The sequence below is a fragment of the Hemicordylus capensis genome, chromosome 3, assembly GCF_027244095.1.
Source record: "Hemicordylus capensis ecotype Gifberg chromosome 3, rHemCap1.1.pri, whole genome shotgun sequence".
Lineage (NCBI taxonomy): Eukaryota > Metazoa > Chordata > Lepidosauria > Squamata > Cordylidae > Hemicordylus > Hemicordylus capensis.
In genome coordinates, this window is record NC_069659.1 from 100,031,643 (window position 1) to 100,051,510 (window position 19,868).

Sequence of the window (19,868 nt, forward strand, 5' to 3'; positions counted from 1 at the left end):
AACATTTGTTTAGATGCTAATTCCATAGAGTTCAGTGGGACTTTTTTGTAAGTGGTTTGAGTTTGCAGCTTTTAAAAAAAACCTTTAGTTTTTAATCTTATATTTTGAAAAATATGAAGCTCCAGAACTACCAAAATGATTCATAAGAACATTGCCAGATTGTGTATCTGGATAGAGATAGGGATAAAGCATTTATTTTTCCTCGCAATAGGGAAAGAGACCCCACCACCCATCCACTGCTCGTCTCTTATCTTTTTGAGTTCCCTTAAATATTTTTTTCTGGGTGTAATGAGAAACTGGTCCTCCTTTTAGTTCAGAATTGATGTATTCTGATTAACATTTTACCAAGGGGTTTAGTGGAATGGCATCCTTAATTTTCCTGTAGTTATCCTGTATAACATACTTAGGTGCAATATTTTTCACAAGGAATGTATTGTTTTTAGTGACTGAAGTCATGTTTGAAAGTTTGCACAAGTTATTTTGTGAGAGAACTTGGCATAGCCTGATGATATCCCGACATGTGTAGGTTCCTGTGCTGGTCCTGCACACTGCCATTCACATTTGCAAAAACCAGCACAAGAATTCCCAATAAGCAAACTTCCCCAGCCAGTCTTCTAAAATTACAGTCTGCGGGGCAAACAATCCAGTTAGTGAGGAGAACTCGAGCTTCTGCTTAACATGGCAAGCTGGAACTCTTCCTTTTAACCTATGTTTGAATTTTACTCACACAGTGTAATGCATTTCACCCTAAGAATGAAACTAACTAGATTAGTTTCACTGTTCCAACATTAAAACATTGATATAGAGCCCTTCAGGGGTAGTCAAGCCATTTTGCTGTCTGACATGCCCACCCCATCTGTGAGCAGGTGCTCAACATTTTCAGGCCATGCTGCTGAGGCAGTGAAGGGTGACACATGAGCACTCTAACCATGCCAACAATCCAAGCAGTAGTGGCAAAGGGCATTGCTAGCTCACATTGGCGGGGGGGGGGGGGGTTGGGAGAGAAAGTAGAACTAAACCCCAGAAGGGAAAGGAGAGGAAAATAAACAGCATGCCTCAGTGGGGTGAGGAAGGACTGTTGGCAGCAGGCAACAGAGAGGCCCCTAGAGTAGAACCTATGGTGGTAGGGGGCTGGTCCTTGCTGCCACCTGCACTCCTCATGCCTGCGCCTAAAGTGACTGCTTTCCCTGCCTCGTGGTAGGACAACCCTGGAGCCTTTACTTCCAGACAGATCTACAGTAGGAAGAGCTTCTGTCAGCATACCACTGGAAATGACATTATTAAGCCTGCTCAAGAGGCATACTTGCTACTGGCAGTATTCCTAGTGCTTTGTTTATACAGACATCTGAGATGCATTCTAAGGAAAATATGAGTAGTGAGTGAGTGAGTGCCAGCAAATTGGTGTCGACTCTTAGCAACCACATAGGTTCTCTCCAGGATGATCTGTCTTCAACTTGGCCTTTAAGGCCCCCTCGCTGCATTCATTGCTATCGTCATCCACTTTGCTTCTGGTCATCCTCTACCTTTCTTAATTGAGATACTTATTTCTCAGTGGATCCCTAATCAGTATCGCTTCACATATCTCTGGGGGGAAAACATGTGCAGCTGCATCCTTATACTTTATCAATGCAGGTAGAGTTTCTGTCTGTATTTTGGGGGCCCTGTATTCCAGGTTTTGTTGCAAAGAAATCATTAATTTTTCTAACATAACCCATCCCTGAATATGAACATTTTTGAAGACTTTAGCCCCAACTTTTATGTTTCTTGGGAGCAGATTCCTGAGAAAATTGTGTGGGCAACAGTTCTTATGGACAAGATTTCTCTGACAACTGATGCTCTTGTAAAAATGCATTATACATTAAATTTGTCATGTAAAGAAAATTAGGGCAGACGAAAAGGCCAGGGTTTTTTGTATTAAGAGAGAACCAAGAAATTGGCCATAGTATGAAACTTTCCCAGATGTCAGTTTTCTCATGGTTTCTCCTTCTCTTCAAATAAGTTTCTGGAAATAATTTATTCCCTGTGTGATAGATTTGCCATGGATTATTTTCAAGAATGTGTTTAACATTCATGCCAGGAAGGGCACAGTTCTAGTTTTTTCATTTTACATGATCCATTCTCTTATGCTTTCAATATTTTACGTACACATTATAGCCACCTGTAATATCTGTTATAGATTCACATTTCCATGGGAAAGGTATCCAGATGCACATCATCCTTAATAAAGTAGTGTGAAGGATTGTCAGGCATGTTGTGGTACTAAAATGGGTAAATGATTTTTAAAAGGTTGTTTCAAGCTATATATCAACCCTTGTTAAGAATCTGATTTTTATTTTATTTTTGTATATTTTAGTTTATGTATGATGTATTTTGGTAATCGAAGTTGGTTTGGAATGAATAAATAAAATTATTCATTCCAATAAAATTTGGAATGAAATATATTTCTTTATGCTACTTGACATTGTTTAGTTCTGGAATCTGTTTTATCCTATTGTGGGGGTAGGAATGAGTGGTTTAATATTAGAAACATTTTAAGTGGGAAGCATTTCTGTGGCATAACTACAAGTGGCATCCATTATTGTGGCTTAATTTGTGTTGATATTTGCCAGCTGTGATACGTTGAAATACTTCCAAGATTATTATTTTTTTATTGTTAAATGACAAACTGATACTAATAAAATGCAGTTACTATTTTTTCTTTCAGCTTTATGACAAAATTAACACAAAATCTTCACCACAAATCAGGAATCCGCCAAGTGATGCTGTACAGAGAGCCAAAGAGGCAAGTATTTTAAAGCATGCTTTAATTCTGTTGAACATAGAATTTTATATTGCAAATCAGTATATAGTATATAATAATCCATTTGAGAACTGTGAAAATGTTTTCCTTGTTATGCAGTAAGCAGCACTTTTTAAAGTGGTGGCTTTCTTGTGCTAACAAGCACTTTTTTTTTGCTAACCAGAAATTTTTAAAGTGGTGACTTTACCACTTACCACTCATTTACCAGTAAGAAGAGCAATTGCCCCTATTCATCCTAGCTTAGTGTATTTTGCAGTGACTGCTGCTGATGTTTTAGTGTGTTGCTGTTTGGACTTTAAACCCATTTGGGGAATTGAACCATTTTCTCACTTCTTTTGCTATGTTGTTGTTGTTGTTGAAAATTGGTATATAACTATTTTTAACAATAATGTATTCTTCTATTAAAACGCTGAACATCTGAAGCTTTTTTGCTGGGCCAACATCTTATTTCCCAGTCTGATAAGAATTTGCTTTTTATTACTTTTTCTACAAAGAACTTCAGCAATAAGAATCTAAAATATATTTGAATCATGTTGCTCAAAAAAACAGGTTGCTTACCTGTAACAGATGATCTGGTAGTGATTCTGCGACATTCATAAATATGGGTTATGCGCCTGTGCAGACCTGCTGCGGGTAGCCATCATTAGCTCCTCACGATGCCTTTAACTGCTACTGCACAAGCCTGCAGTACCACTTATTGGCGGTTAGGTGTCTCACTATTCAGTTTCTGATTGACCGACATAGCCAGGTATGATCCATACATTCTAATATAGACATAGTATCCGTGTAGTGTTTAGCGGGGTCGGTTGGGAGGGTTTTATGAATGTTGCGGAATCACTACCAGATCATCTGTTACAGGTAAGCAACCTGTTTATCTGGATAGTGATTCCAGTGACATGCATAAATATGGGTGACTAACGAGCTAACCCCATTGGTGGAGGGCGCTGAATGCTACTGTAACACCCTCTTCAACACCTCCCTGCCAAACTTTGCCTCCGCTGTAGGTCTAAGGCATAATGTTTTATAAAAGTGTGGTCTGTTGACCATGTTGCTGCAGAACATACTTCCGTCATACGAATTCCAGCCAAGTGTGCTGCTGAAGCAGAGTAAGCCCTAGTTGAATGGGCTGTAATAGACCTTGGAGCTGTCTTCCCCTGAAACTCATATGCGCTCCTTATGGCCTCTACTAACCAGAAGCACAAGCGTTGTCGTGATGGCTGCTGGCCTTTACAACTGCCTTTACAGTATATGTTAAAAACAGGTGATTAGTCTTCTGTAAGGGATGTGTTCTCTTTAGGTAGAAGAGAAGAGCTCTCCTGACATCCAAACTGTGCAACGTTTGTTCAAGTGGTGTTGTTGGGCTTCTAAAGAAAGTAGGTAGGACAGTATCTCGATTCACATGAAAGTCTGTTACAATTTTTGGACGGAAGTCCGGGTCTATGCGCATAACAACTTTTTCTGGATGGATTTTTGTGTAAGGCTCATCTATTCTAAGCGCAAGTAGTTCACTAACTCTTCTAGCAGAGGTAATGGCTATTAGAAAAAGTGTCTTCAGGGTCACCAATTTCATTGGTGCGGTAGCCATAGGTTCAAAAGGAGACTGTGTCAGCGCAGCGAGAACTAGAGAAAGGCTCTATTTTTCTACTGGAGTTCTAACAGGGGGATAAACATTATTGATCCCCTTCAAAAAGTCTTTTGTCTTGGGATGTGAAGATACTGTCTTGCCATCCCAACCTTGATGGCGAGAAGAAATGGCCACTATGTGAACTCTAATAGAGACATTAGCCAATCCTTTTGTCTTCAGGGATGTAAGGTATAGAAGGACTTCCTTAAGTGTTGCATTCCGTGGACGGAAACCTTTCTCTTTTGCATAGGTAGCAAATCTTTTCCACTTCTCTGCATAAGTCCTTCTGGTAGACTCCTTTTTGTTATTCCGAAGAATACGGGCTAGAAGCCAACTCTCCACGCCGTCAGATTGAGCGTGGCAAGGTTGGAATGCAGGACTTTCCCTTCATCCTGGAAAATCTGGTCTGTCCTCCGTGGCAACTTCTTGTAATTCTGTCTCGCCAGGCTGAGAGTCATGGAAACAATGGCTGCTGTGGCCACCAAAGAGCGATGACAATTGCCTTGGTCTTGTCCTGAAGCAACTTGGCCACTACCCTGTTGAGCAGCGGATACGGTGGGGAAAAGTAAAACACACTCTGTGTCCATTGAAACTGGAAAGCATCTCCCATTGAGTCTTTTCCCAGTCCCATCCTTGAGCAATATTGTACACATTTCTTGTTTCCAGCAGTTGCAAACAGATCCACCATTGGAGTGGTCCATATATGAAATATCCGCTCTATCAGAAGTGGGTGTAATTCCCACTCGTATTGATGCAAGGTCTTGGTTCTGCTTAGTGCATCCGCGAGGACATTGTCCTGTCCTCTGATATGAATGGCCTGAAGATGAATCCCTCTGGCGATGCACCAATTCCATATTTGGAGTCTTAGTCGACAAAGTGGCCATGATACTGTTCCTCCTTGATTGTTTATGTAAGCTATTGCCGTCGTATTGTCTATTTGTAATAGAACAGTCCTGTTGAGGAGTACGTGTTTGAAAGCCTGTAGTGCTTTGAAGGTTGCCAGAAGTTCCAAGAAGTTTATATGTAAATGCTGTTCCTGTTGAGTCCAGTGTCCTAGCTTTTGTTGCCCTCATAAGTGGGCCCCCCAACCGAGTTGGGAGGCATGTGTGGTCAATGTCAAGGTTGGTACTTGTGTACGGCAGGGCATACCTGCCAGCATGTTCTTGTCCTTTATCCACCACTGAAGGGATGCAAGCACCCTTTCCGGTATGTGAAATGTTTTGTCTTGAGAGTCTATGTTGGGTCTGAAGAACCTCAGGAACCAAGTCTGTAGTTTCCTTATTCTGAGTTTTGCATATTGTACTGTTGAGGTACAGGATGCCATCAGGCCTAGTAGAACTTGAATTGATCTTGCCCACTGTTTCAGGGCTACATGGAAGTGTTCCACCAACCCGCATATCCTCTGATATCTTTCCAAGGGTAGAAAGGCTCTTTGCGCTTCCATGTCTAAGACTGCACCTATGTATAGCAGTCTCTTGGCTGGTTCTAGGTGAGATTTCTTCCAGTTGATTCTCACTCCTAATTGGTCCAGCAACGTCGTGACTGTCATGACATGGGTCTCCAGCTGTTCCCTTGTCTTCGCTGTCACGAGCCAGTCGTCTAAATAAGGAAAAATGGATATTCCTTGTATTCTGAGATGAGCAATTATTACAGCCATACATTTGGTAAATACTCTAGGTGCAGTTACTAGGCCAAAGGGTAAAACATTGTATTCATACACCTGTGTGCCTAACGTAAAACAAATATTTCCTGTGATTCGATTGTATGCCGACATGGAAGTAGACATCCTTTAAATCCAACGTTGCAATCCACCTTTCTCCATTCAAAAGAAGGAGGATTGCTTGCAACATCATCATATGGAATTTCCTTACATCGACATATTGGTTCAAATCTCTGAGGTCCATGATTGGTCTTATGCCTCCATCCCTTTTTGGAATTTGAAAATATCTGGAATAAAAACCAGATTGGCATCGCGACCAAGGCACAGGTGATATAGCATGTTTTTCCAATAAGGAGTTGACCTCCTCCTTAAGAATAGTAGTTTCTGGTGTATATTTTATCCCTGAGGATTCTGGAAGAGTATGGAATTCTTTGGCGTATCCAGTTTGGACTATACACATAACCCAACGGTCTGATGTTATATTGTGCCATGCTAAAGCATGGCTAGCCATTTGATGGAATCACTGACTGTACACAAGGCGATGGAAGGCCTTGTGCTGACCGATGGTTGGGTCAGAATTCCTTATGAGTGGGTCAGAATTTCACTTGGTTGAACATCAGGGATAGGCTGATGTCCATCAGCTAGAGCAGGGATTCTCAACGTGTGGGTCCCCAGATGTAATTGAACTTCAGCTCCCATAATTCCCAACCAAAGGCCACTGGGGCTGGGGATTATGGGAGTTGAAGTCCAATAACATCTGGGGACCCACACGTTGAGAAACCCTGAGCTAGAGGATCTTGTTCAAATCAAAGGTGTTGTTTATTTTGCTGTCCTGTCTTATTTTTATTATGTTGGTCAGCCCTATTCCTGTTACCATAAGGTTTCCTGTTATAGCGATTCCATGACTTACGGTACTCCCTGCGGTCAAAGCGTTGGTTATTGAAACGTCGTCTTTGATAAGTTTGTTGACAGTTTGAACTATACCTTTGAGTCTGAACCATAAAGGTTCTTGCTGTCGTCTTGGACTTCTTCCATTGTTCCATTGTGTTGTCTGTGGTCTCTGCAAAAAGGCCTTTGCCATCAAATGGCAGTGATTCAATGCGATCTCGCATGTCTTGCTGTAACGATGTCGAACGGAGCCTAGTGTGGCGTCGCAGCATGATTGCTGAAGTCAGGGTCCTTGATTCCAATTCAGCCAGATGTTTTGCATTGGCTAACTGTTGCCGTGTAGTAGTTGTAGTTTGTGCAAAGGTGGTTTCAAACTTTTGCTTGAACTGTTCTGGGGTGAGCATTGTCCTTTGATCGTATAGTCTCTCCCATAGACAATGTGTATATCTTGCCAGGCAAGCCACGTAATTGGTAATTTTGATAGAAAGGCAAGCTGTCAAATATGCACAGCGACCTAGGACATCCAGCTTCCTCCCCTCTTTGTCTGCCAGAGTGATATGACGTCTCCCAGTCTTAGAAGTAGAAGTGCAGTCTATGACTAGTGAATTTGGGGCTGGATGCTTATGTAGATACACGTTGTCGTTTTCCTGGATCCTATATAAGGTTTCTAATTTTTTTGATGTAGGCGTAAAAGTCTGTAGCACTTCCAGCGCTGACTGTGCAGCATTTGTGATAACCGGTAACATTGGTAGATACACCGGTTGTAACCCTGGTGTCTGTTTCATAAAATTGTAGATGGGGTCATCTACCTCATTCGTTTTTAGGCACATTTCTAGACCTAGTACCTCCGCCATCTCCATCAGTTGCTGGTGATAGGTCTTCAGCTGTTCGTTGGGGGATACAGTCAAAGGAGGAGGTACTTCCAGTGGCAAGTCTGGCAAGGTTGGCTCTGAGTCCCCCTTGGATAAACCGGACGCATAGCTCTCCTCATCAGAGGATTCAGAAGCATCTGGGTCAGAATCCGTTGGTTGAGAAGTTGAGCTAGAGGCTTTTTGAGTATCGGTGACTCTTGCATTTGGCACACGGTTTGCCACAGTCTGTGTTGTGCGTGCATCCGTCTGGGCAGGTTGAGGTGGGAAGCTCGCCTGAACAGACACAGTTCTTCCTGCAGGGTGCATTGCTGCCTGCACCGCTATGGATGCAGCTGCTTGGTGTGTCTGTGATTTGCGGGAATGTCTCATCGGTTCATTCTGAGGAGTGACCTGAGTCACTGCATCCCGGTGCTGACCTCGATGCAGGTGCCACTGTCTAAACATTAAGTATTCATCTGGAGACAGCATGACATTTGCTGCCCCCGCTCCCCCATGTGTGAGCAAATCCCCTATATCAGGTGTTCTTGGGATATTTGGAAGTGCTTGGCTATCTACCGCTCCTTCATCATCATCATCAACATTGAGTGTCTAGAGGTGGCTCAGTGCCCAGAGGAGTCACCTCGATCTCAACTATCTCGACCTCCATCTCAGGCAGATCCACCAATACCGAGGCTTGCCCTCTTCCGGAGATGTTCCTCGATGCCAAGACGTCTTTCAATGTTGAGGCTTCCTTCAATGTCGAGGCATCCCTCGAAGTCGAAGACAAGTTGGGTTTTGTACTGTGGCCAGCCTTTGTACGTTTGGTTCGATGTGTCTCTCCCTGTGTGTGTTCGGTCGGTATCAAGCTCAGCTTCGATGGCGAGAGTTGTGGTGTTGGGGCTGGAGACAACGACACTGCTTGATGTCGAGGACGTGCCGCTTGCAAGCCCGAGGGCAACGGGGTGGATCTGGCATTATCCGTATGGTGTTTTTTCTTTTTCTGTGGCCGTGAGGCTTTGCAATGGCACGGGCTAGAGGCTTGGCTTAGTGGCCGCTTAAAAGTGGAGTCCTGACTCAATGTTGAGAGTGGTCTCGATGCCAAGTGCATCTTCCCCGGGTGCTTAGATTGCTTTATGAAGGCAGATCCCGGGGCTGCTTGGGAGCCTGAAGTAGAAGGGCTCAGTGCATCCTCTATCAGGGCGACCTTGAGGCGAGCCAATCTGTTCTTTACGGTTTGCTTTGAAAAACCCGCACAGACTTCACAAGCTGTGGCGGCGTGCCCCTCTCCCAAACAGAGAAGACAGAGGTGATGACCATCCGTTGAAGGGAGCTTCCCTTGGCAACCTTGGCATCTCTTAAAGGTGGTTTTTTCACGGGTGGCACCTTTTGGTGCGAGGGCCATTTCAGGCATGGGGAGGGGTAGTGGGGGGTAGAGGAAACGCTAAGCTCGCTTACGTGTTACCGTTCCGTAGTCTGTTGCCGTGAAATCCTTTCCCTTTTTTAAAAACTGTTATATTCTTAGTAGCAAAGGGGTGTCCGAAAAGAGTAGTCAGTCAATCCAATTCCAGTTCAATAAGCCTGTAGATATGAGCAAACAAACAAACTTTACTGAGGAGCTAAGAGCTTTCCAAAGTGCCTGAACGCACCGGCGGCCAGACAGAAACTGAATAGTGAGATGCCTAACCCCCAATAAGAGGTACTGCAGGCTCGTGCAGTAGCGGTTAAAGGCGTCGTGAGGAGCTAATGATGCCTGCCCGAAGCAGGTCTGCGCAGGCGCAGAACCCATATTTATGCATGTCGCTGGAATCACTATCCAGATCAATCAGTACAATAGCGATTATGTTGCAACAAATTGTAGATACTAAATTACACTGTATAATGGCAATCATCATCCAGCATAGTGTAGTAGTTAAAGTGTTGCTTGAGGACTTGGGAGACACAAGTTCAAATCCCTCTTCAGCCATGATACTTGCTGAGTGACTCTGAGCCAGTAACTTCTCTCTAAGCCTAACCTACCTAACTGGGTTGTTGTGAGGATAAACATAACCATGTACACCATTTTGGGCTTGTTGAAGGAAGAGTGGGATACAAATGTAAAAATAAATCGTCTGTGGAATTGTGCTTGCTTACAAGTATTAAAGTATTGGTCTTCAACTGATAGTCTGGTGTCATCTGCAAATTTGCCTACCTTGCTGTTAACCCCGATTTCTAGATCATTTATGAGCAAATTAAAAAGCACTGGTACCAAACAGATCCCTGTGGGATCCCACTTTCTTCCATTGTGAAAATTGTCCATTGATTCCTATGCTCTGCTTCCTCTCCTTTAACCAGTTACCTATCAGTAAATAGATAAGACAAATTGTTGCCTTATCCCATGATTTTTAGTTTATTCAACAGCCTTTGATAAGGGACTTTGTCAAGAACCTTTTAAAAGTCCAAGTATTTAATGTCAACCATGACATTTCTGAAGTGATAAAATCTAGTTTGGAAACTGACATTAGTTTGTCTACTTTGGTAGTAGGGAGAGACACAGGTGAGATATTTTGTTCAGGTTCTATGAATGTGTTAGTGCCAGAACTCAAGAACTAGCATTTAGTCTTGGAGGCATGTTATCTCTGTCAAAGTACAAAAAACAAAACAAAAAGCCCTTTACTTTGAAATCAGCAAACTGTTGGAGAGGATGGTGATGAACTTACAGCACTCATCCCACATGTGACAGTCATATTCAGTTGTTGGAGTATTTGAGGCTATAGGTTCCATCAGAGGACAGTAAGTCCACGTGGACTTGAGTATAGTATTGCTGGTTTTGCTGGTCAATGACCGAATAAACTTATCTCTCTCTTGCCGGATATTTTTTCAATGGAGCAAGCAAGCAGACCTAATACTCACAGAATTTCTCAGAAGATGAGACATATACCAGAGTAGAAATCACAGCACCTTGGAAAGGTTAACACTACCCCAAATCTAGGTATAGGCAGATATGGGATTCATCTCATTATGGGAAAACTGACTCTTTTAAAAAATGTGATTTGGCTAGCTGTTTGGGAACTCTTACTGAGTTCCTAAAAAGCTAGCCAAATCACACTTTTTTTAAAAAACCACCTACTATCTATTGTGGAAACCCCCCCCCCCCGGTTAAGGACTATACTGTTAATTTAAGATTTGCTTCATCTTATATTCACATCAATACTAGCTGAAATCTTTAGATTTGATGTTTATGGTTAAATTCTGTTTTGAATATTTGTAAACTACCACTAAAATTCTAAAAAGTAGGTTTTTTTTAAAAAAGTCAGTAGAACTACTTATGAGTAAGTGGTTTTAGGTCACAATCTAAATATAATTATTTTCAGCTAGGTCCATTGTGGCTTACGATTAATTTTTTTTATACACACACTCCTTAACAAGAATGACAATATCCTTACAAGGCTGTAAAACTAAATCTCCTTATTCCAAAATATTTCTATTCAAGTCATGGGACTATCAAAAGTAACTGACTTACACATTCCTATGTGTGCACAGTAAAGTATTCACACCCTAAGGCTACTATATAATGGTCAAACATAGGTTTTAGTACAGTGAGTTATGGCTTCAGTATATTGCCAAATGACTTAACCTCACCACCTGTCCACTAGTAAGGAGGAAAGGAACAAATGTTGGATGCTGCTGTTCCCACTAATTTACCACAGTGAGTAAATTTTAGGATCTAAGTGAGTATATTGTTGAGCTTGGATATGTGTAGCTGCCTGAGTATATGCATATGTGTCACAATGCTTGAAGGAGAGGCTGGAGCCTTATAAACCTAAAATTTTGTAGTGGCCCTTCTCCACCGCCGCTTTCCAGGGACCTAATTTTCCCAGGGAATTTTACATAATTAATTGATAGGAAATAAAACATCCAGATCCTATTCATTTGCAAGAGGGCTCAAAACAGGACACCCTGGAGTTAGAAAAATTTGTGACTATGACCAATGAAATCACAACATTTGAGGGAGGAAAATATCTTTGTTTTTCTCTTGTTACATTCAGCTGTCAGTTTTCTATTTATCCAGAAAATGCCTCTCCAAGAATATTGAGAGGAGTAATAGGCTTTCTGGATTTCTTGGTGTGATATAGAAATGGTAAACATTCATCTTTGTCAGATTCCTTGAAAACAAATTTAACATGTTCAGGAAGAGGAAAGATCCAAATAACACAAAGAAGTCAGATGTTGTACTTGGTTTCCTTAACAAATCCTTTAAATGTTGTTGTTATGTTTTAAACAATGGAGCTAAAGAGAGATGAGTGAGTTTTATTAAAATGGTAAGATTTAGAATCTGAACACAATCTGGGGAGTAATTTTTAAAAGAAAGTTTGACTTCATGACCATTTGCGTGTCCTTTGCAAATGTGTTCTTTGATTACATTTTGTTCTGTTGTTCGTATGCTGCACTGTACCACTGTACTGTTACCAGGTCATATGTATCCACAGAAGATAGAAGGCCAATGAGAGCAGCCCTTAGAATGTTCTAAGGGAGTCTAATAACAGGGCTGTTCGTAAGGGGGTGCAAGGTCCAGGGCAAATCAGTGTTTGTGTGAGGCCTCTTAATATTTATATAGCCATTCCCAAACTTTTCCTTTAAGCAGACCACTATATTGTGAAAAGCTTTTGCAGACCATCACATAGGCAAGCTGTTTTAAGCATTTTTAACATAGCCTATGGCTGACAAGAATCAAACTTCTATATTAAGGAGTATTAAAAATACAGCTGTTTCTAATAATTTATTACGTTCACTCACAAACATATTGCACTCATCACAGTACATTTACCTGCATAATCTACCTAGATTATATTATTTTACATATATATATATATATATATATATATATATATATATATATATATGCCTTGCTGACCTCACCCCCCTGGAGCTGGAGGCCACTGACAAACCCTTTCCCCCTCTTGCTCACCCCTGTCACTGCCCCTCCCACCGCTGGCCTCCCGCTCCTGGTGCACACCCTGCCTGCCACTGCTTTTCTGACTATAGCAGGGTGCATCTAACTGCTTCACCAACGATGGGTCCGCTAGCTGGCGGCAGCAGCAGCATAACTTCACCTGTCCCTCTGTCACTCTCCTCAGCCCTGCTTTGTACTGCTTTGTTTAATCCATTCAAACACCCCACAAAAGAAAGCATGATGGCATACTTGAATGGAGGAAACGAAGCCATACAAGTGCAGTGCTTTGGCAAGTGAGTTGCTGCTGCTAGAGCAGTTAGCAGCAACACAGACAGACCATGAGCAGACAGGTAGCAGCAGATGCACGATGCTGCTGCTGCAGGAAGAACAGTGGTGGTAGTATGTATACTGGGAGGGGAAGTCAGTGAGAGGGGGAAAGAGGTGACTGGCCTCTGGCTCAGGGAGTAGGACCAGTAAGGTGGGGCAGTGCGTTGAAGGGCTCCAGGTCTTCATCCTAATTTGCCATGTCCTTGGGATATGCCTGCTGATATAGGTCAAACTCCAAAAATCAAGCAGGTATTGATTTTACCTGGATATGTTACCTGGATCTGTTACCTACTTCTGAAGACCTCTTGTATGCTGCTGCAACCTTTTTGGAGGTAAAGAATGGGATACAAATTTGCAGAATAACAAAATGTAGTTTATAATTAGCTTCCCCCCTGAAATATAATAATTAAAATGTGCTTAGCTGGTGTGGGAATAATTCACTGTTGTTTCATCTGATGAAGAAAAAGATATGTTTTAATCAAGTAGGTAATTTCTCTCAGGCTTTCTATTATAGAATTTGTATTAATAAGGCTTCTGGCTGACCAGGAAAAAAACATGAGATTGCTTAATTGATATTCCTGCTGCTTTGGTTCACAGGTATTGGAAGAAATTTCATGTTACCCAGAAAACAGTGATGCAAAAGAACTTAAACGTATTTTAACACAACCTCATTTCATGGTAAGTAAATGTTTTAAGGGAGCTCCTTAACACTTCTCACAGAAACCTCTTATTTCAGGGAAGAAAACACTCTGAAATCCACAATGTTGAAACAAAAATCTAATTACCAACAAAGTATATTCAATCAACCGTTTGAACGAACTTATCTAACACAGCAGTTCATAATGCACACTATTTACCTACACTAAAGGATTCTTTGCTTTTGAACACAGTCAGAACTGTACATTCAGGCAGTTATTTTGTGAGTCCGAGTTAATCCAATTAAAATAATTTTAAAATTAGATCCAGTGAAAGAACTCTAATACAGTTATAAGATTAACAATTATGATAATATTGAATGTGAAAAATATCCATTTTATTATAAATGAAGTAGATGCCTCAGTTTGAGATAATAAATTAAATACATGTATTGTTTAAGTTATTGTGTGTTCTAAAAGTGTGTGAATTGCTTGAAAATAGGGTTATGAACCTGCCAGTAAAGATCAGAGAGCCTTTTGATAGAGAGGATAAACCAAGCGGAACAGTACTTGACCAGTACCTCCACACCACTGACTTGGCAACCAATGAATGGGAGGCCAGGAAAGATGCTGATCCAAGCTGGGCTATGATACCCCAGCATTACCACACCTAGTCTTGGTGGGTGGGGCACAACCCGAGCTCCTTTATCTTTACCTTTTATGGAGGGGAGGGGAGAGAAGAAGAAGCTGGGCTGTGCCTTCCAGCAAGGAATAATAAAGTGATGGCATTAAAGTAGCAGGGGATTCACCAAGTCCAGGGGCATCTGGTACTGCTCTCCGTAAGTTGACAACCTGGCAAGCATCAAGATATGATATGAGGGACCTTGAGGAAACAAGCCCGGGATCATCTACTGGGGGCAGCTGAGGTGAAGTATAACTACCAATGATTACCCCAATAATGAAGATTATGTGAACGTGCAACTTCCCACTGAGCTCTGATTCACAGACGTGCACCATCCTCCTGGGGCATTTAACATGGAACTACCTCCTTGTGGGAGAGGAGGAACCAACAGGGATAAATCAAGTTGTCACTGCAGGGTGGCTAGAATTTCAGGGTTTAGTTTCTGAATAAAAGAGGCTATTGGGAGGATAATGATTCCTTATTTTAAACCTATTGTACTTGTCCTTTTGCTTTCCAAACCAAATCTAAATCCACACAGCACTGGAGGCCAGATGTGTAGGTAAGATTAGGGGGTAAGGAAAGACTTCCTTCCTATAACTTCCTTTGATGTATGACCTGCATCCTTGATAATCGCTATAAAACAGTGTTGTGCAACTTTATTGCTGGGCATATATCCAAAAAGAAGGTTGTCCTGGTTACAGAACAAGACTGTCATTTTTATTTTTTTTTACTATATTTTACTGAGACCAACCTTACCAGTATTTGTTTATTCATTCATTATTTATTTACTAGTCGGCCCAGGCGCAGAGCATCTGCATATCTAGGTACGCCCAGCCGTCCCATGCCCTCACGCCAGTATGCCTGGCTTTCTGGTTGACTGACAAACCGCTCCCCCTGCCACTGTCTCCCCAGGCCAGGCCGCCCCACCAGCCAGGTTAGGCTAGCCTGCCGCCACTTCCTCCATGCAGCCGGGCCAGGGCCTGCTCCCACCTCCTCTTTCCCGGCCAGCAAGGCTTCGCCCACCATCCACCTGCCTACCTCTTCCAGCCGGCAGGCCTTTGCCCACCAGCCGGCCGCCTCCTGGCTACCGCCATTATTTCTCTCCACTTCAGTGCTGGAACTCTCGCATGCTCTAGAGCATCTGCGTGCTAGTACTTTATTGCTCCCCTCACCCCTTGCCACAGCCCCCCTCACCTCAGAAATCTCCCCACCCTCACCTGAGCTGCACTCCTGCTCCTCCTCCTCCATCCCGTTGCTTCCATTCCCCTCACCCCTCTTGGTCGTGGCTGCAGCATTGCTGCCACCTATTGGCCAAGCTGCAACCACAGAGACCTTCCCACCATCACCTGAGCCCTGCTCCTGCTCAGGAGGAGCAGTAGCAGCAGTAGTGGTTGACTGGGTCATTCCTCGCTGCTGCCACCACCATGGCCGCTCGTTTCCCTCAGGCCGCTGACAGGCCTGGGCCCATCCCTTGCCTGCTTGCCTCCCTCTGACAATGACCTCCGTAGCCCCAGACAGCAGCACTGGTTAACTGGGCCCTTCCTTGCAGCCAGTGCTGCCATGGGCACTCATTCCTCTCAGGCTGCTGACAGAACATCTTCCAATCAGTAACAATTGCATTCCAACTGACCTTAACCATCACAGGCTCCTCCTTCTTATCTGCATATAGAATTCCCGCTGCCCAATCACCATGGTGCTTCTGCTCTCACAGGCTCCTCCTCCCTCTTTGCATATGGAATCCCCACTGCCCAATCAGGTGCTTCAATGAGGACGTGGCTTGTCACATCCCCACGCATCCCCCTGGTCTGTCTACAGGACTTAATAATATAGATAATATAGATTCATTCGATTTCTATACCATCCTTCCAAAAATGGCTCAGAGCTGTTTAAATAGAGAAATAATAAATAAATGGATCCCTGTCCCCAGAGGGCTCACAATCTAAAAAGAAACATAAGATAGACACCAGCAAAAGTCACTGGAGGTACTGTCCTGGGGGTGGATATGGCCAGTTACTCTCCCCCTGCTAAATAAAGAGAAACACCATGTTAAAAGGTGCCTCTTTGCCAAGTTAGCAGGGGATGCATATGTGTTGGCCTATATATGTGTGTATACAAATTACTCTCAGTTTCTGCATAGATATTAGAGACTTCTTGTATTTGGTTGTTAGCTGCATTTATGTTTTACAGGCACCAGCATAGTCCTGCTATGCTGCCTCATCATGGCTGGGGGGTATTCCTGGGGGGCATGAGAAGTATGCAGGGAGTTATAGTCCCAGTAGGGCCACAAAAAGCGCGAAGGTCATCCCAGCTGCCCAGCTAAAGCAAGCAGGCACCTATATTGGGCAGCAGCAATATAGGAAAATGCTGGAAGCAGGCGATCACTCCAATGACAATGACAAAGGCATCATTTCATACTATGCGGGAGAAGGCAATGGTAAACCACTCCTGTATTTTACCAAGAAAACCACATGTATAGACAAAATAGAGTGATTGTCAATGTAGTGCCAGATGATGGGCCCCTCAGGTCGGATGGTACTCAACATGCTACTGAGGAAGAGCTGAGGATCTCTCAGAGTACCGATGATGTTTATGACATGGTTAGATTAAAGTCTTTTGGATGTCTAGCAGCTGACGTTGCCATGCGGGAAAAGAAAATCCGAAGCTGCAGACAGAATTACAATGGGAATGTGGAACATAAGAAGCATGAATATGGGAAAGCTTGACACAGTTAAAGACAAGATGAATCAACTAAGGATTGACATGTTGGGCATCAGTGAATTAAAATGGACTGGAATGGGACACTTTCAGTCAGAAAATCATACCATTTACTACTCAGGACACGAAAGCCAAAGAAGGAACGGTGTTGCTTTCATAGTCAAGAAGGATATAGCAATTACAGTACTTGGGTATAATGTGGTCAGTGACCGACTAATATCAATTAGATTTCATGTACAACCCTTTAACATGAAAGTTCTTCAAGTCTATGCCCCAACGACTGATGCAGAAGAAGAGGAAGTTGATGAGTTTTATGCTCAAGTTCAGTCTGAAATTGACAGAACGTGCAAGCAAGATGTGCTGGTGGTGGTTGGAGACTGGAATGCCAAAGTTGGAAAAGGTAAGGAGGAAAACACAGTCGGACTATATGGCCTAGGAAAAAGAAATGAAGCAGGAGAAAGACATATTAGTTTCTGCCAAGCCAATGATCTCTTCGTTGCTAACACATTCTTCAAACAACCAAAGCAGCGCCTTTACACATGGACATCACCTGATGGAGGACACAGAAATCAGGTTGATTACATTATTGGTGCAAGGAGGTGGAAGAGCTCAGTTATAACAGCAAAGACAAGGCCGGGGACCAATCATGGAACAGATCACGAACTACGCATGTGCAAGTTCCAAGTCAAGCTAAAGCGGAAAAACAAAGCTATCCAGCTTCCACAATATGATCTTGAGAATGTTTTTCATTTTCAAGGAGAACATCATTTTCAAGGAGAACATCAAGAACTGATTTGAAATTCCTAACCTCATTGATAGGGAACCAGAGGAACTGTGGAATGAAATCAAAGTTGTTACGGATGAATGTGAAAAGAGACTGCCAAAGACCAAGAAACAGAAGAAAGCAAAATGGATGCCAGAACAGATGGTGGAAATTGCCAAGAAGAGGAGAAAAGCCAAAGTCAAGAAAGATAAAGACCTCAGGAAGGAACTTAATAGGAATTTCAGAAAGCAATTAGAAGAGACAAGGAGCAGAACTACAATGACATCTGTAAATACCTTGAGGATGGAAATAGACATGGCTAAATAAGGAAAGTTTCCCAAAAGATCTCTGAACTCCAAAGGAGGTTCCAACCTCAAATTGGTGTGTTAAGGGATGCCAAAGAACAGACAGTAACTGATTCAGAGAAGATCAAACAGAGATGGAAGGAGTATACTGAAAATCTGTACAGCAGTGATGTCAACATCCAAGTAGATATTCCCTACTTACAAGAACCTCCGGTCCAGGAAGATAAAGTTAGATCAGCACTCCAGTCCTTACTCACTCTAATTGTGTTCAGATATACTATGCACCTGGCCAAACTGTCTGATTGGTGTGGGTGTGAGACACACCCATTGGGCTTCTGAGATCTTGGCCTTTATTAGAGTGGACTGCAGCCAGAGGCGCAGGCCACCTACAGGCGGCCGCCAAAGCTGGCCGCCAAAGGGGGCCAGCCTTTAGAGGCGGCCTTTGGAGGTGTGACTGAGGGCTGGGGCCGACATACTAACTTGAACAGCTAGAGAAGATTCTTGCTCACTTCACTGTTGGTGAGATTGGGTTGAAGTAATTATGTGTTTGGGTTCATATAGAGATGGGAAGACAGGGGGTGCCTTGGTTGAATGTGGGGCAGCTATTCCGGTGGTGGTGGGGAATAGAAGAAGTAACGTTGGCAGGTCAGCAGGCCGTTTCAGGGGAAGGGTAGTCAGAAATTTAATAGCTGTTTCCCCTTCTGGCTGTCCTGCCAGCTCTATGACCTTGGGGAGCACTGCCAACAACCCACATATCCTTACCTTGCTCCTCTGCAATGCCAGGTCGGTCCAAAATAAACCCGAGGTCATCCATGATTTGATTATGGATTAAGGGGCTGACCTGGTGTGTATCACTGAGACTTGGTTGGGGGAGGCTGGTGGCCCAGTCTGGTCCCAGCTTCTTCCTCCGGGGTATTCTGTAGAGGAGCAGGTGAGGGGACGTGGGCGGGGAGGTGGAGTGGCTGTTGTCTATAAGGATAACATCTCCCTTACCAGGGTCCCTGTCAAGGTATCTGACCATATTGAATGTGTGTACCTAAGTTTGGGGACCAGGGATAGATTGGGACTTCTGTTGGTGTACCGATTACCCCGCTGCCCGACGGAATCCCTTACTGAGCTCACGGACTTGGTTACAGAACTTCCGTTGGCATCTCACAGACTTTTGGTGCTGGGGGACTTCAGTGTTCACTTCGGGACCAATTTGTCCAGAGCAGCTCAGGAGTTCATAGTAGCCATGACAACTATGGGCCTATCCCAAGTAGTCTCCGGACGGACTCACATTGCAGGTTACACAATTGATTTGGTCTTTTACTCTGATCAGGGTGGTGTTCAGTGGGTGGGGACTCCAGTGATTTCCCCGTTGTCATGGACGGACCACCATCTGGTTAAGGTTAGGCTTACATCCACTTTCCATCACTGCAAGGGTGAGGGGCCTATTAGAATGGTCTGCCCACAGAGGTTATTGGATCCAATAGGATTTCAAGAAGCCTTGGAGGGATTTAATGTTGGCTCTGCTAGTGATCCTGTTGATGCCCTCATGCAAAACTGGAATAACATGCTCACCAGGGCAGTCGACACGATTGCTCCTAAGCATCCCCTCCGACCCGCTTCAAAACAGGCCCCTTGGTATACGGAAGATCTATGGGGGCAGAAGCAGCAAGGTAAGTGACTGGAGCACAAGTGGAGAA

At 43.3% G+C, this 19,868-nt stretch overlaps 1 protein-coding gene across 27 annotated transcripts in view; it reads left to right on the forward strand.

Annotated features, from left to right (window-relative positions):
* Window positions 1-19,868, forward strand: part of CASK (calcium/calmodulin dependent serine protein kinase) — a 402,451-nt gene that overhangs the window by 282,797 nt on the left and 99,786 nt on the right. For all 27 annotated transcript variants that reach the window (XM_053305461.1, XM_053305465.1, XM_053305452.1 and 24 more), the window contains 2 exons: window positions 2,705-2,782; window positions 13,678-13,758. In XM_053305461.1, the coding sequence (XP_053161436.1) occupies window positions 2,705-2,782; window positions 13,678-13,758 (159 nt within the window). The remainder of the gene's footprint in view (window positions 1-2,704; window positions 2,783-13,677; window positions 13,759-19,868) is intronic.